Consider the following 19,151-nt stretch of genomic DNA (forward strand, 5'->3'; position numbering starts at 1 on the left):
GTTCAAGACCATACGCGAGCAGAGTTGTGTTTACTGAGCTCCTAAAGGCAGCTCGGAAAATTTCTCCCAGATGCCCCCCTCCTGCCACTGGTCCACAAATGAGATCGGACCATAGCTGAGCATGCTATAAGCATGAAAGTAGCGCTATACAAAAGCTATAATTTATTTTATGTATGAGTGTTACTACTTCTCTGTGCCAAATAGGGGAAGGGGGGAGGGAGACACTGTGACAAGCAAAGTGTATTTGTCATACATAACTGCTTTTGAAGCTGGCCGACGATATAGGATCCAACCTAGAGAGATTTAATCGGGACATTGTTTATGTTACGTCACATTTTAGACTTAGACCTCAGTTGAACTGTATGTCGGTGATCTAACAAAGAAAGTGAACGACGAGATCAGTATTGACCAAGATAACTCACCGTACCTTGCCCTTCCCCTTTACGAGCCTGCCGGTGATCCTAACAGTAACTGATGTAATACGGAGCTGGCGCTGGCGAAGCTCCGAACAGGGAAAGGTGATTACATCACACCTAGTTCTGCCGTGAAAACTACGATAGTACGTGTCGGCGCGTGTTGAAAGGTACGGAAGAAGAAAAGGTAAAAATAGCCACCGGTACGGTAGAAGAGAAAAACTGTCTCCATAGAAGAATGTAAATACTAGTGGATTAATGAAAAGAGAGGGAGAAGCGGTAGGTGGAATCGCTACCCACCCCAACCACACATTGTTAAACAAATTTAGTGTAATAGAGGAGCCAGTTTTCTTTTATTGATCAGGTTACACTTGACCTATATCCCCCCCCCCAATCTTGTAGCTGGACCATCCTTAGTCACACTCAAAGAATTTTTTTCAGAAAAAAAAATCGCGAAACGTGAATTAAATCTCAAGCAGAACTCTACGTCCTCTCTTCTAGCTCTAATTGTAAGTCTCTACTACGAGTCAAGGTTTAGTCACAACTATTTAGATGTACTTGTTAGATGACATATGTTAGAAGACCGTTATGTCTTCCCTCTGTTGACATAATGGAAACGTTATTTCTAATCTCATGGATCGTCCATGAAGGACAATAGCGCCGTAGGAGCTGTGTGAATTTAACTTATTTGTTGATTTTGATATGAATACAGGTGATACAGAAAAGTTTATTATTCATTGCATATTTTAGGTATTAATTTTTTGCTTTTCTATTTCAATTGAGGCCACACTATTCACTTCGCATTGGGCCTCCCTATTCGTTTTACCTCCTATTATGTAAGGCAGGCTCTGCTTGTAGACAGTAGACTCCACCCAGCACTTTAAGGGTTAAACTTCCGTTTAGATTACTTTCGATTCCGCTAGGAGTGTGGTGTCTTCGTTTCCTTTTTTAAGGAGTGTTGTTTTTTTTTTGCATTTTTTTTTCTTTTTCTACTATGTCTATAAAGACATTTTTGATTGAACGCAAGGATCTGGAGGGTGGCTTGGTCCACCCACCAGGCACTCTGCTACTAAAATTGTCCGGATAGGGAGCAGTCAGAGCTTCGATGGCGTCCATCGTCGCCGCCTTGAGGCTCGGGCCGAAGGAGGTGAACCCCTTCCTATGGTTCCTCCCGACTAGTTATGGGAGATTTCAATCATCTTACGTTGGATTAACACTTGACAACATATACTCAATATGTTTATTGTCCCACACGGCACGATAAAACCTTGGACATGTGTTATAGCAACATAGAAGTGACCTACACATCTCGATCGTTATTTCCCCTCGGAGAGTCGGACCACACAATCCATCTTACACCAACGTACAAACCGGTTTAAAAACAACAAAACCCGAAGTACGGTCCATCCAGTCATGGTCTGACGACGCTGTTTTACAGCCACAAAGTTGTCTGGAGCAAACAGATTGGGGCATGTTTGTAAACAACTGCCCAGACAGATGAACTTGCCACAACTGTTAATTCGTACATCCAGTTCTGTGAAAACATGATTGTACCAAAGAAGAAAATTAAAACATTCAGTAATAATAGACCCTGGATTACCAACATTGAAAATTAACATTCTGTCGTCATCGAGAAGTACATAGAAGTCTATTTATAAATCGCTGATTATGTGTTTTTCGTGTGTGAATGTCGTTCGTATGTGCATCTATATTGTGCATCTATATTGTTGTATAGTAGTTACGCTGAGGTTGTCAATTGTTGATAGATAGATAGATAGATAGATAGATAGATAGATAGATAGATAGATAGATAGATAGATAGATAGATAGATAGATAGTTAGATAGTTAGATAGATATATAGATTTATGTCTGCTTTTGCCAAGATATAATTTTACCCACTTTTAGGTAGCCAAGCGCTTTACCATCCGATCACCTATGTAGATCTAGATTTAGTTTATTTGTGCATGAATTAGTAGACATATGTCAAACCTATACCTTGGAATAATTTAGAGTTTCTTTATTTTTTTTTCCACAGCAAACTGATTTACTAACTTTTTATTGGTATATACCGAACGCTATGCTGTCACAAAAATTTGAACTAACGGATTTATCCAACAGTCATACCGACTTAACGGCCATGCGTTACAACAATAGTTGATGCCACGTGAGTGCCTTGGCTGGGTTCGTCTTTCTGATGCTGTCTGCTGCTGTAGCTGTAGGGGTGGGTGCCATCGTCCATTTCGCAGGAGGCCACAGAGAAGTGCTCTGTAGGTGTCATCCTGAGACTATACTAGGTGGGCAGATCTCAGAGTGCTTGAAACTTGCCAGTCAAGGGCATAGAGAAAAATGTAAGAAGATTTTCTAAATTATATTTATGTTTCTGAATGACGACAGCCCCTAATACAAGTATTTCAAGCAGATATTATCTGATAATTTATATTGATGGCTAGGAATATATTTATTTCAAAACAAGTTTTTTTTTTTTTGAGGACATATTTAGTCATATATTAAGAAACAAACATTAATAGCAAAATTGTTTGAAGGGGCGCGGTGGCTGAGTGATTAAGCGCTTGACTTCCGAACGTGTGGTTCTGAGTTCCAATCTCGGCGAAGACAGAGATTTTCAGTTTCAGGATGTTTGTCCATTCAACTATAATGGGTACCTAACTGCAGTTGGAGAAAGTAAAGGCGGTTTATCATTGTGCTTGCCACATGACACCATGCTCATGTTAGAGACAGATGACATTAACATCATCCGCCCCATAGATCTTGTGCTGGCCACATGACACCATGCTCATGTTAGAGACAGATGACATTAACATCATCCGCCCCATAGATCTTGTGCTGGCCACATGACATCATGCTCATGTTAGAGACAGATGACATTAACATAATCTGCCCCATAGCTCTTGTGCTGGCCACATGACACCCTGCTCATGTTAGAGACAGATGACATTAACATCATCCGCCCCATAGATATTGTGCTGGCCACATGACACCCTGCTCAAGTAAGAGACAGATGACATCCGCCCCATAGATCTTGTGCTGGCCACATGACACCATGCTCATGTTAGAGACAAATGACATTAACATCATCCGCCCCATAGATCTTGTGCTGGCCACATGACACCATGCTCATGTTAGATACACATGACATTAACATAATCTGCCCCATAGATCTTGTGCTGGCCACATGACACCATGCTCATGTTAGAGACAGATGACATTAACATCATCAACCCCATAGATCTTGTGCTGGCGACATGACACCATGCTCATGTTAGAGACAGATGACATTAACATCATCCGCCCCATAGATCTTGTGCTGGCCACATGACATCATGCTCATGTTAGAGACAGATGACATTAACATCATCCGCCCCAGAGATCTTGTGCTGGCCACATGACACCATGCTCATGTTAGAGACAGATGACATCCGCCCCATAGATCTTGTGCTGGCCACATGACACCATGCTCATGTTAGAGACAGATGACATTAACATCATCCGCCCCATAGATCTTGTGCTGGCCACATGACACCATGCTCAAGTTAGAGACAGATGACATCCGCCCCATAGATCTTGTGCTGGCCACATGACACCATGCTCATGTTAGAGACAGATGACATTAACATCATCTGCCCCATAGATCTTGTGCTGGCCACATGACACCATGCTCATGTTAGAGACAAATGACATTAACATCATCCGCCCCAGAGATCTTGTGCTGGCCACATGACACCATGCTCATGTTAGAGACAAATGACATTAACATCATCCGCCCCATAGATCTTGTGCTGGCCACATGACACCCTGCTCATGTTAGAGACAAATGACATAAACATCATCCGCCCCATAGATCTTGTGCTGGCCACATGACACCATGCTCAAGTTAGAGACAGATGACATCCGCCCCATAGATCTTGTGCTGGCCACATGACACCATGCTCAAGTTAGAGACAGATGACATCCGCCCCATAGATCTTGTGCTGGCCACATGACACCATGCTCATGTTAGAGACAAATGACATTAACATCATCCGCCCCATAGGTCTTGTGCTGGCCACATGACACCATGCTCATGTTAGAGACACATGACATTAACATAATCTGCCCCATAGATCTTGTGCTGGCCACATGACACCATGCTCATGTTAGAGACAGATGACATTAACATCGTCAACCCCATAGATCTTGTGCTGGCGACATGACACCATGCTCATGTTAGAGACAGATGACATTAACATCATCCGCCCCATAGATCTTGTGCTGGCCACATGACACCATGCTCATGTTAGAGACACATGACATTAACATTATCCGCCCCATAGATCTTGTGCTGGCCACATGACACCATGCTCAAGTTAGAGACAGATGACATCCGCCCCATAGATCTTGTGCTGGCCACATGACACCATGCTCATGTTAGAGACAGATGACATTAACATCATCTGCCCCATAGATCTTGTGCTGGCCACATGACACCATGCTCATGTTAGAGACAAATGACATTAACATCATCCGCCCCAGAGATCTTGTGCTGGCCACATGACACCATGCTCATGTTAGAGACAAATGACATTAACATCATCCGCCCCATAGATCTTGTGCTGGCCACATGACACCCTGCTCATGTTAGAGACAAATGACATAAACATCATCCGCCCCATAGATCTTGTGCTGGCCACATGACACCATGCTCAAGTTAGAGACAGATGACATCCGCCCCATAGATCTTGTGCTGGCCACATGACACCATGCTCAAGTTAGAGACAGATGACATCCGCCCCATAGATCTTGTGCTGGCCACATGACACCATGCTCATGTTAGAGACAAATGACATTAACATCATCCGCCCCATAGATCTTGTGCTGGCCACATGACACCATGCTCATGTTAGAGACACATGACATTAACATAATCTGCCCCATAGATCTTGTGCTGGCCACATGACACCATGCTCATGTTAGAGACAGATGACATTAACATCATCAACCCCATAGATCTTGTGCTGGCGACATGACACCATGCTCATGTTAGAGACAGATGACATTAACATCATCCGCCCCATAGATCTTGTGCTGGCCACATGACACCATGCTCATGTTAGAGACAAATGACATTAACATCATCCGCCCCAGAGATCTTGTGCTGGCCACATGACACCATGCTCATGTTAGAGACAAATGACATTAACATCATCCGCCCCAGAGATCTTGTGCTGGCCACATGACACCATGCTCATGTTAGAGACAAATGACATTAACATCATCCGCCCCATAGATCTTGTGCTGGCCACATGACACCCTGCTCATGTTAGAGACAAATGACATTAACATCATCCGCCCCATAGATCTTGTGCTGGCCACATGACACCATGCTCATGTTAGAGACAGATGACATTAACATCATCCGCCCCATAGATCTTGTGCTGGCCACATGACACCATGCTCATGTTAGAGACACATGACATTAACATCATCCGCCCCATAGATCTTGTGCTGGCCACATGACACCATGCTCACGTTAGAGACAGATGACATCCGCCCCATAGATCTTGTGCTGGCCACATGACACCATGCTCATGTTAGAGACAGATGACATTAACATCATCCGCCCCATAGATCTTGTGCTGGCCACATGACACCATGCTCAAGTTAGAGACAGATGACATCCGCCCCATAGATCTTGTGCTGGCCACATGACACCATGCTCAAGTTAGAGACAGATGACATCCGCCCCATAGATCTTGTGCTGGCCACATGACACCATGCTCATGTTAGAGACAAATGACATTAACATCATCCGCCCCATAGATCTTGTGCTGGCCACATGACACCATGCTCATGTTAGAGACAGATGACATTAACATCATCAACCCCATAGATCTTGTGCTGGCGACATGACACCATGCTCATGTTAGAGACAGATGACATTAACATCATCCGCCCCATAGATCTTGTGCTGGCCACATGACATCATGCTCATGTTAGAGACAGATGACATTAACATCATCCGCCCCATAGATCTTGTGCTGGCCACATGACACCATGCTCATGTTAGAGACAGATGACATTAACATCATCCGCCCCATAGATCTTGTGCTGGCCACATGACACCATGCTCAAGTTAGAGACAGATGACATTAACATCATCAACCCCATAGATCTTGTGCTGGCCACATGACACCATGCTCATGTTAGAGACAGATGACATCCGCCCCATAGATCTTGTGCTGGCCACATGACACCATGCTCAAGTAAGAGACAGATGACATCCGCCCCATAGATCTTGTGCTGGCCACATGACACCATGCTCAAGTTAGAGACAGATGACATCCGCCCCATAGATCTTGTGCTGGCCACATGACACCATGCTCATGTTAGAGACAGATGACATTAACATCATCTGCCCCATAGATCTTGTGCTGGCCACATGTCACCATGCTCATGTTAGAGACAAATGACATTAACATCATCCGCCCCAGAGATCTTGTGCTGGCCACATGACACCATGCTCATGTTAGAGACAAATGACATTAACATCATCCGCCCCATAGATCTTGTGCTGGCCACATGACACCCTGCTCATGTTAGAGACAAATGACATTAACATCATCCGCCCCATAGATCTTGTGCTGGCCACATGACACCCTGCTCATGTTAGAGACAAATGACATTAACATCATCCGCCCCATAGATCTTGTGCTGGCCACATGACACCATGCTCATGTTAGAGACAGATGACATCCGCCCCATAGATCTTGTGCTGGCCACATGACACCCTGCTCATGTTAGAGACAGGTGTGACATTAACATCATCCGCCCCATAGATCTTGTGCTGGCCACATGACACCATGCTCATGTTAGAGACAAATGACATTAACATCATCCGCCCCAGAGATCTTGTGCTGGTCACATGACACCATGCTCATGTTAGAGACAGATGACATTAACATCATCCGCCCCATAGATCTTGTGCTGGCCACATGACACCATGCTCATGTTAGAGACAGATGACATTAACATCAACCGCCCCATAGATCTTGTGCTGGCCACATGACACCATGCTCATGTTAGAGACAGATGACATTAACATCAACCGCCCCATAGATCTTGTGCTGGCCACATGACACCATGCTCATGTTAGAGACAGATGACATTAACATCATCCGCCCCATAGATCTTGTGCTGGCCACATGACACCCTGCTCATGTTAGAGACAGATGACATTAACATCATCCGCCCCATAGATCGCAAGATCTGAAAGGGGAAACGTATTGTTTAAACACGAAACACAATAATATGATAAGAGAATCACTCGCACATGCTTAGTGCTTTTGTTTTTAAAGTCTTCTTCTCTTTGTTTACGTCTTTCATTGGACATTTCCATAAAAAGGCGATACAACTATATGCGGCTATTGTTGGTGTCTCTGGTGTATAAAAACTAAGGCAGCATTGATACGGTTGTTTTATTTAAAGGTTAGGCCTAAATGATTTTTTTTTACACACTGTAGCACTGTAGAGTTGAATTTTCGAAGCTCGTCCCTTGATAGCACTAAATAGGGAGAAAGTCTTTTTTTTTAAATCCAATTATGAAATACAAACCTTATCTAAGGGAAAGAATTCCACACTTGCAAGCATATCTCTCGTTAATGTAAAAATTATTTTCCTTATGCGATATCAAACAAAATAATTAATTACCTATATTCAAATGACTAATTGTTTAATTTTGTTTTTGATTTATTTTCTATTAGCTACAATAAATAATGGTTTCAATTTTCAACTTAATTCGAGAACGGGCGAGGTAGAAATAACATGTTCAATAACCTAAGGGGACGAAACTCGGCATATGTAGCCGTATCTGTGACTACTGATGGAATTAATTTCTCTTGTTAGTTTCAAACAAAATAATTATTTACAAGTAATTAAAAGACTAATCGGATTATGTTGTTGTTTTTTTTTAGCTGATTCGTGTCTTGTCTTTGCCAAAGAATAATCGTGCAAAGTTTCAACTTGTTCCGAGAATGGATGCTGGAGAAACAAGGGGCACAAACTTTTTACCAGACAGACAGATGGACAGACAATGTAAGTTGATATACGCTTTGTAAAAATGGCAACTGACTAGTGTATTAAAGGAGATTTGATACGAAGATCAACTGTCACGCATTGAGCTATTGTTAAAATTATAACTCAATTCTTTTTACTTATCTTATAAATTACTGACGTTACTTCATTGAGAAATATAATTACGTCTAAATAGCCAAGTATGTTAATCAAAGACTAAAAATTCCTTTAAGTTGTTGGTTTTCCTAGCTAATTTAGACAACCCAATACATGCACTAAAAGCACCGAAAAGAAGGAGCACTTGTACGAATTTGTCCTAGCATATGAAATAAGAAATGTGTCTGTCTTTGTTTCTGGGTTTTGTGTTTCTCTGTATTCTTACCTTATGTCATAGATGTTCTCCTGAATTGTCTGAATTTAGTAACTTTGTTAGTAGGGTAACTCTACTCAAGTGTGAATATTCATTTGTTATGAATGGTTACAAGGAGGGTTGCCTGGTGGTGCGGTATGTGCGTTCGGTCGTCTCGATGGTCCTCGGTTCAAACCCTGCACGCTGCCATCCCCCGTCATCCTGAGGGATGTTTGGACTAGGAAGTAAATCATCTTCAACATCCAAAACAAGTAAAACAATTTACAAACAAACATTTACAAACAAACATTTTACAAACAAACATTTTACAGACAATTTAGAAACAAACATTTTACAAACAAACATTTTACAGACAATTTAGAAACAAACATTTTACAAATAAACACTTTACAGTCATTTTACAAACAAACATTTTACAAACAAACATATTACAAACAAACATTTTACAAACAAACATTTTACAGACATTTTACAAACAAGCATTTTACAAACAAGCATTTTACAAACAAACATTTTAGAAACATTTTTAGAAACAAACATTTTAGAAACAAACATTTTAAAAACAAACATTTTACAGACAATTTAGAAACAAACATTTTACAAACAAACATTTTACAGACAATTTAGAAACAAACATTTTACAAATAAACACTTTACAGTCATTTTACAAACAAACATTTTACAAACAAACATATTACAAACAAACATTTTACAAACAAACATTTTACAGACATTTTACAAACAAGCATTTTACAAACAAGCATTTTACAAACAAACATTTTAGAAACATTTTTAGAAACAAACATTTTAGAAACAAACATTTTAAAAACAAACATTTTACAGACAATTTAGAAACAAACATTTTACAAACAAACATTTTACAGACAATTTAGAAACAAACATTTTACAAATAAACACTTTACAGTCATTTTACAAACAAACATTTTACAAACAAACATATTACAAACAAACATTTTACAAACAAACATTTTACAGACATTTTACAAACAAGCATTTTACAAACAAGCATTTTACAAACAAACATTTTAGAAACATTTTTAGAAACAAACATTTTAGAAACAAACATTTTAATAACAAACATTTAACAAACACACATGTTACAAATCTCAAGGCTCAATTTTTCCTCAGTTTCTTTTCTTATTCTTTTGTTAGCAACAGTGAATCCATTGTTAGTGTCACTGGCGTAGCTGGGAATCTGCCGTTCTTTGGGGGCCCTGGAGTTACTTCTTTGGTGGCCCCTGCATTTTGAGTAATATTTAATATTTAGTGTAAAAAAACAAACCCACTCATTTAGGTGGCCCCACCCTAGCTACGCCTCTGGTTATTGTTTAGTTTATCGTGAAAATCACCATTTGCTATTACAGCAGAAGATTATAAGCCATCGCAACTAACCGTGTCGAAAGCCTTGGTGAGATCCACAAAGGCAGCATATATATTTAAGTTCCGCTCTCTGCATTTTCTTGTAACTGTCGCAAAACAAATATCCAAAAATACCGGCTCTAAAGTCACATTGGTTCTTGTCAGGGTGAGGGTTGCTGGGCATAACTCTTGCCTTGTAATTATCAAACCTTTGCTCTGGCCACTTCAGCCATCGCGTAGCATTACTGTGTACTAAGTCTATGACACACTTACATGTAAATATATATAACGTAACTCGCAGACGAGGAAAGTTTAATCGTAAAAAAATGGGTTAGTCGGTCAAGCAAAACTCATGCAAAACTCATGCAAAGAGCTTTCATGCTACTGATTGAAGTGTGATGCCTCTATAGTTGGAGCAATTAGACTTGTCACTCCTTTTGTATAGGAGAATTGCAGTTTCAAGTTTCTCAAATGGTGAATCATCGAGCTCCTCTCCTATAGCTTTTTTTTTTTGGAATATTTACCACGGATCCCTCCGATACAAATCATTTGTCACCAAATAGCAAGCCATAGTGTTCTGTCCAGCAATTTTGTGTATCCGTCTTGCTGGTTAAAAGAGTGGAGTCATCGGAAGATTTTAGCGGCGACGTAGTCTGGTTACAGTCTGGTAAGATGAGAGCTATAGGCACATAGAAGCGACTCGTGGAAAGAGCGTGTGTCACCAGTGTTAGCATAAACCCGGATAGTTCAACTTTAAGCCACCATTTACTTCTATGCCCGGACCTTTGACTGCGGAGTGTTACAAGAAGCTTTATAGAGAGATCTGGCTGCATTGTCATTATTGTTTGCAAGAACAGAACAATAGCAGTTGTGCTTTTTCTTTAGCAGTTCTTGAATTTCTTCCTTGTTCTCCTCACACCAGTCTCTATTGGGTTAGGCTGACACGTCACGTGGTAACGTTTTTAGCTGGCTCTAGTTACTAACTGGATCATCTTCCCTAGGGCTTTCTGTGATCAACCTCTTGTATCCCCCTTAATTTCTCTTGTATTTTTGTCATCCTTGCGAATGTGTTGCGTTCATATGCGCTGCCCATTGTAGCCATTCGACAATAAGCAGTAATGTGCATATACTTGGGATGTTTCGTAGCACGCTTCACGGGCAAAAATAAGCGATTGAATCTCGTTTTTTAAAAAATATATATGATTCATCCCTTTATAAAAAAAAGACTTAATTACATCTATTCTTAGGTTTCAAATTATCATTCTTCCCTAGTTCTATTAGAGCATGGAATGGGTTGCCTGAGCCAGCCAGGAAAACCAGTGACTTGGTAGAATTTAAGTCATTGGTTAACAATCATGACTAAATGCATGACGCGTAGGACGTAGGACGTAATCATCTCTTTTTTTGAAGTAAGGTCTGCATTATATAAGATAAGTAAAACCCGAAGTAGATGGGTAAAGTTGGTTGTTGTGCTGGCCACATGACATCCTCGTTAATTAGCTATCAGCCATAGAAGCAGATTACTTTTAGATCATTTATATCCCATAAATCGCAAGGTCTGAAAAGGTGTCAATATATTGATATTACATTTAAATACGTAAAATTAGATCTATGAGATCTTATGAAATGTGCATAGCTATTGTTATTGTTGCAATTGACTTTCAAAAAAACTATAAATAATTTTAACTCCCGTTTATTTTTTATAAAACGAATGATGACAAAAATGACAAAATAAATAAATTAGCGTTTGTCTTATATTATTCTATAAAAGAGAGGTTACTTCAAAAAAGAAGATAATTAGATCTACGTCCGGAAGCTCAAAATTGGAACCAGTGAAATCTGCCCATGTGGAGTATCACCAGAGAATGCAGACCACGTCCTCCAAAACTGCTCTCTTTACCAAGAGGCCAGTATAAGTCATTGGCCCCAAATCACCCCAATAGAAAGGAAACTATATGGAGAGCTCCCTGATTTGGAAACCACTGCGCAGTTCATCTCATGTATTGGTCTACTCATCTGAACACTCCAACATATCAATGAGAACGAAGAAGAAGATCTACGTCCAACGTGTTTAATGTGCCATTCTAGTCATACGTGTTAATAAGTGACTTAAACTCTGCTAATTCGTTGGTTTTCTTGCTTATTCAGGCAACCCATTTCATACTCTAATGGCACTACTTTACTCCACTAAAAAAAAAAATTAAGTCCATCTGGAATAACCTGCCCAGTGTGCAGCTGAATATTCCGGGCTAACATAGGTTTCAACAGCCACACGAGGAAGCACAAAACCCCAGTGCAACGCCCCCAGACACCTGGATGACATAAGTGGTCATCATGGAACAACGATGGCAAACTATATGATACATGATTTAGATCTCTTGTATGGCCAACTAAGCGAAGGAAAGCGCTCGCAAGGTGGTCAAAGAAAGCGCTTCAGGGACACCCTCAAAGCTTCTCTGAAGGCGTTCAGCATAGACCCAGGCACCTGGGAGACAGAGGCACATGACAGAGCATCATGGCGTCGCGCTGTGAAAACTGGCGCGCAGGTCGCTGAGGAAAAAAGAACAATGCTGGCAGAAGAAAAACGCCAGAAAAGAAAAGCAAGGCCCACGACACTAGCTCCAGCTGGAATAACCTGCCCAGTGTGCGGCCGAACATTCCGGGCTCACATAGGTCTCTCCAGCCACATGAGGAGGCATAAAACCCCAGTGCAAAGCCCTCAGCCCCCTGGATGACAATTAAAGTGGTCATCATCGAACCACGATGGACGAACTATATATATATATGATTTAGATCTAGTCGACATAACGCCATAACTTAATTTTTCGTTTTATTCAAGTCCTTTTTATAAGTAGCATAAAGTTTTTCTTTTCTTCTTCTAATAAAATTGTTATTTAATGAGACCTTAATCCTAATTATACCTAGACAGCGCATATAATTTAATTTATATATCTTATTTTAGTATTTAATACGTACAAATAAAAATAAATAAATAAAATCAGCTGTCGTTGACGCGAAAAATTAAATTATAAACAATTACACCTCTCAACGATTTTCTTTACATGATTGATCCCTTTCCAAATAATTCTTTAATCGTCTCTTTTCAAAAAGATCACTGATTAGTCTAGGTCTAGTTAGTAAACTAAGATCCACCATGACAGTCTAATAACTAGGGGCCTTCGATGGGAAGTTTTACCCAAATTACTGGGCCACGGTTGTGGCCACTGATGTTGTGGACTACCTATAATATTCTAAGAATACGTTTTTTAATTGAATTCTAGACTAGACTTACGTCTAACTTACAGTGATGCCTTCAAACTTCAATCAGATTACACTAGACTACAGAGTGTAACAGAGACGACAGAGTAACAGACATATATAAATAAACTGATACTCAGTGATAGTATGTGAGAAAACTGTCTAAGATCAGACAGTATGATAATGAGTAAGGAGACAGACTGTGCAATGCTCAGAATGCTAGTAAGACCCTTACTAATACTAATAGCAAAAGGACTGAGCCAACCCTATTAATCCAGATTATAAATAATTCATGAATATGGACTCGTAATGGAGGTAAATAATTAACAAAATAATTTTTCTTTTAAATCTAGCCATGATTAATGATAATGTTTTAAAAGGTCTCCAGTTCGAATCCCAGTAAAGGCTGGGATTTTGGATTTCAGATCTTTAGGTCATTCCACCCTTTGAGTTGGTAGACATATGATGCGACAGTTTCTGCGTACTAAGCTGATCCGTCATTTTGTTTGTAAGTTTACATTAGTAGCCTTACTCTGGCTATACTGACTATAGTAAATCTAGATCTAATACAATCGGGTTTAAGTTTCCAAAACACAATCTCTACTTTGACCTTTTTAGTGCATTAATTTAAACAAAATGCCTAGCTACTGCTGCATAAAAGGGTGCTAAAAAAAACTCATATACGTCAATAAGAAAGGAATGAGATTTTTTAGCATTCCTAGACGACCTAGGCCTAGAACTTGGCAAGGCTCTAGGGATGAAGAGATTACTTCAAAAAGAGATTACTTCGAAAAGACTTGGCTGTTGTCCTGGGGAGGTTTGGACTACGAAGGAACTTCCAAAATGTAAAACATTTTACAGTACAATTTAGTGGATTTAATTATAATAAGATAAAGTAGATAGATCTATATTAACTAGATGATACAATAAATAGTTTGTCCATCATGGCTGAGGGCTTTACACTGGGGTTTAGTGCTTCCTCATGTGACTGGTAAAACCTATGTCCACCTATGTTAGTCTGGAATTCTAGTTATACTATATTCTAGTATAAAGACTAGATTTCATATCACTATGCTCCAACAATAGTGTGTCACTTACTCCTATGGCTAAAGTCAAAAGTAAATGCTACAGATTTTAGATTATATATCTTAACATATAGGATTTATAGGTAAATTATTTACATTTATCTACATTTAGTAGATCTACTGATCTAAATAGTAATTAAAAAAAACAACACTAAAGTAACATGTAGGTCAAATACAAGTTGTAAGTTAGAAATCTAATCAAGATTCGTATCTAGAAGGTTTTTTCATGGTCTAGATCTAAGAATTAAAACTGTATCTAGAATCTAGAGCTAGATCTAATAATTAATACAAGTCTAGATTATAAACATGCATCTAGATCGTGATAGTATTATAAATAGTCTGTAATTGGTCTAGATCTAGTATAGAGCTTGAGTCAATATAAATAGATTCTACATAATAGTATGCTCTAAACATACATACTAGATCCCCACACATAGCATGTGACATAGTACTCAACTCTCAAGCTCTAGCTAGATTGACTAGAATCTTTCAATCTAGATTAGATTTAGATTTAACTTTTTAGAAATGATTTCCACAGGGGATGGGAATGGGCAGGGTTTAAACCCGGAACCATCGGTAAGTCTGAACAGTCCATTGCGCAAAATGCATGACCAGGCAGACATCTTGATTTGAATTAATAACTAAGATACTATATAAAGAAAAACTAGTTCTTGGCATCCATTGTTATTCAAACAGTTACATAGAACAGGTATTGATCTAGAAATAAAATGTTTTTTTTAATAAACAAGTTAACTTTAAAGACCTTACGATCTATAAGGCAGATGATGTAAAGGTCACCTGTCTCTGTGGACTAGGTTAACGAGGATGTCTTGTCCAGCACAATGACCAACCACCTTACTTTTCCCCAACTAATGTCAAATACCATTTAAATCTGGTTGGACTTAGAGGTATCCCAAAATTCAAATTACCAGTCTTCAACGAGATTTGATTTTCTGGCCCAATAAGGAGAGTCTCAGGCCCAAAGAAATTATTAGTACTTATGGTAGGAAGGTGACAGTTATAAATGACTGTTTTGAAATTTTCATTGAAAGACCTAGCAGCATTAAAGCACAGGCACAAACCTATTCTTCCTGTAAAAAAATATTTGTAAAATGTTTTACATGTTTCGGATGTTCCTTCAGAGTTGAAGATAGTTTACTTCCTAGTCCAAACCTCCTGCAGGACGACGGGGGATGGGAGCGGGTAGGGTTTAACCCTCGACCGTCGATAAATCCGAACGACAGTCCAGCGCGCAAACCGCACAACCAGGCAGCCATCCTATAAGCACAACATAGTAAAATATCTGATTGGAACAACAACTCAAGGTGTTGTCTCATTACTTTCAATAAATGAATTAAAAATATTTATACTAAGCTTTATAGTTTCTTTGGATTTAATAGCCTTTACATTTTTATTTTTAGAAGTGATGTTGTTCACAAGAGAATCAAATTTAACTTTTTGTTTTTGATGAGGTGAAGTCAATCTCAGAAACCTTAGTTGGCAAAACTTTTTTAAGCTCTGATGGATTTATCCAGTAAGATAACAAGCCTGTAACTGTCTTACTCTCTTTTAGTCTGGTGTTGGCTTCCAGCATAAATAAAGTGGCTGCCACATGAGTGCAGGACTCTCCAAGTCCAACTGTACAAGAACAGTGGGCTGATAGAATAATACCATCTCGACTTATCCAGGGCTGCAGTACCTATTCTGCTAACCACTGAGAGTGAAGAACCTAATGAAAAGAAAAAAAAAAAATTAAAAATACCTGTTCATATCAAGACATTGGTCTCATATACATGTAAATACAATGAATATCAAGATATTTAGTATAATATAACAATATTTATTACTTACCTTTGCTAGTGGTTTAAAAGCCATAATATCTTGAACCCAACCATCTAGGAACTGGTTGTAAGCTGCTAAACTCTTGTAAGCCTGTAGACATTTTCAAAAGTAAAAATAGCAATAACATTTTAGTAATAGATGTAGAGCTCTTGTATAATGAAAAGAAAAAAAAATAATAAAAAATACCTGTTCATATCAAGACATTGGTTGGACTTCGAAGCGTCCTAAAAATATAGAAATTAAAAACCTAAGTCTACACCAAAAATTCAATTGAGACTAGTGAAGTGCTTCAGCCGCAACAGCCAAAAGGTTTGGGCTAAGGTGTAATTAGCTTCAAATCTTAAAGAGCATTTGAAAGTTGTAAAAGAAACACAGATCTAGGACCATTAGATTTATCAACAAGTTACTAGTCTTGATGAGCCTAGTCCTAAAATAAACTTTAAAAAGTCTTCAGCCCTAGACTTAGATCTAAACTGGATAGTAAAGTTTTCTTTGGTTTAGAAGTTAGATCTGATCTAGATAATACTATTATCTAATAATAAGTAACTATTATCTGTAACCATAGTTCATATATATATTCTGAGCATGCTATAAGCATGAAAGTAGTGCTATATAAAAGCTAAATTTATTTATCTTATCAAGTGACCTAGAAGTGAAGACTAGATCTAGCTATATCTATTAGATAAAGATTAAGTCTCATATGCTTAAAATATGCAGCAACAGAGATATGTAGATTTTAGATGTTATCTAGATCTATTCTATAGAGTCTAGATGAGATCTAGAATGATCTACTAAGCCTAAGTATTATGTAGGCTAGACTCTAGATCTAGTCACACTCTAATCTGAGACAGGATGGCTGCCTGGTCGTGTGGTTTGTGCGCTGGACTGTTGGACGTTCGGATTTATCGATGGTCGAGGGTTCAAATCCTGCCCGCTCCCATCCCCCGTTGTCCTGCGGGAGGTTTGGACTAGGAAGTAAACTATCTTCAACTCTGAAGGAACATCCGAAACATGTAAAACATTTTACAAACATTTTTACAAACATCATCCAGATTTTGTATATAATATATAATAGATCTATATAGCCATAGATCTAGATCTAGAATACTAGACCTTGAAGGCTTGAGTAAAGAGTAGATCTCTATCACAATCTATATGAATGTTGTATATATGTCTAGATATGCTAACTTAAATAGCTAGAATATAGATCTAGAATCTAGTCTAGATTAGTAGATCTAGATCTAATCTAGGTCTAACAATAAAATTGATTTGGAATACCTTGAATTCATCCTTTGTGATTGTGTAGGCACTTTCAGTAGAACAAGATTATAAGTGAAGAGATCTGGATAACACAAGGAGGGCAGCAAATCATTTTCTTTATTATGATGGCTTGCTTTCAAAGTGTAAGGATCAATATTATTTATTTCTGTAATTTCCTGACTATATCTTTCTTTGCTCGACTTATCCATGGTAAGTGCCTAAAAGCGTGTGTTGACTGTGCATAGAGACCAGATTTTTACCAACAATATGTGTGCCCTGATCACATGACTATGTCTACCAACCTAAAGGTACCTGATGTGATGGGGAAGGTAAAGGCGGGTGGTTGTTGTGCTGAAAACCTCATTAACCATGGGCCACAGAAACAGATGACCTTTACATCCTCAGCCCCATAGATTGTAAGGTCTGAAAGGGGAACTTTACTTTGATTTACTTTAGTGGGAAAAAAAAGTTTCTTCTTCCATTTTTTATTCATTAAACACTGTTTTCTTGTGTTCTTTTCACTCAAAGAACTATAGGACTACTTTTAGCCTAATCAATTTGATGGAGGCGTGGTGGCTGAGTGATAAAGCTCTTGGCTTCCATGCTGGGGGTCCCAGCTATGAATCCTGGTGAAAACTGGGATTTCTAATTTCTGGATGTTTGGGCACCTCTGAGTCCACCCAGCTCTAATGGGTACCTGACATTGGTTGGGAAAAAGTAAAGGTGATTGGTCGTTGTGCTGGCCACATGACACCCTTGTATATCATAGGCCACAGATACAGATGACCTTAACATCATCTGCCCTATAGACCACAAGGTCTGAAAGGAGAACTTTTACTTTTTTAATCTGTTTGATATAGTTATATTCAAACTCATTTATGCTTTCACTCATACTAACTTTATAGATTTATGATTGCCCAATCCATGGTTCAACAAATTTAAAGATCTTACATGGCAGTATGATTAAAATGACAGTCTTTAAAGTCAACTAAAAAAAAAGTGAAATTGAAAAAGATATAAAATGGAAATATTAATTGGGAGCAAATCACAACATTTTGAAATAGAAATGTACCAGCTACATCATGCTAGATGCAATGGATACCAAGTGACAACATTTTGAAATAGAAATGTACCAGCTACATCATGCTAGATGCAGTGGATACCAAGTCACAACATTTTGAAATAGAAAAGTACCAGCTACATCACGGTAGATGCAGTGGATACCAAGTCACAACATTTTGAAATAGAAATGTACCACCTACATCACGCTAGATGCAGTGAATACCAAGTCACAACATTTGAAATAGAAATGTACCAGCTACATCATGCTAGATGCAGTGGATACCAAGTCACAATATTTTGAAATAGAAAAGTACCAGCTACATCACGGTAGATGCAGTGGATACCAAGTCACAACATTTTGAAATAGAAATGTACCACCTACATCACGCTAGATGCAGTGAATACCAAGTCAC

The 19,151-nt window shown here is 38.9% G+C and overlaps 1 protein-coding gene and 1 long non-coding RNA gene across 4 annotated transcripts in view; one reads left to right on the forward strand and one right to left on the reverse strand.

Moving 5' to 3' along the window:
• Nucleotides 1-17,913, reverse strand: part of LOC129928829 (uncharacterized) — a 55,166-nt gene extending 37,253 nt beyond the window's left edge. For 2 of the 3 annotated variants that reach the window (XR_008780325.1, XM_056045121.1), the window contains exons 1-3: nucleotides 17,695-17,913; nucleotides 16,426-16,506; nucleotides 16,138-16,303 (exon numbers count right to left, since the gene is read on the reverse strand). Coding sequence is in view for 2 of the 3 variants with exons in the window: in XM_056045121.1 (XP_055901096.1) it covers nucleotides 16,138-16,168 (31 nt within the window). In the remaining variant the exon portion in view is untranslated. The remainder of the gene's footprint in view (nucleotides 1-16,137; nucleotides 16,304-16,425; nucleotides 16,507-17,694) is intronic. The other variant, XM_056045120.1, reaches the window with a different exon arrangement.
• LOC129928831 (uncharacterized) overlaps nucleotides 1-19,151 on the forward strand; it is a 126,135-nt gene that overhangs the window by 93,862 nt on the left and 13,122 nt on the right. The gene's annotated exons all lie outside the window — the stretch shown is intronic.

This window comes from Biomphalaria glabrata, chromosome 10 (assembly GCF_947242115.1).
Source record: "Biomphalaria glabrata chromosome 10, xgBioGlab47.1, whole genome shotgun sequence".
Taxonomy (NCBI): domain Eukaryota; kingdom Metazoa; phylum Mollusca; class Gastropoda; family Planorbidae; genus Biomphalaria; species Biomphalaria glabrata.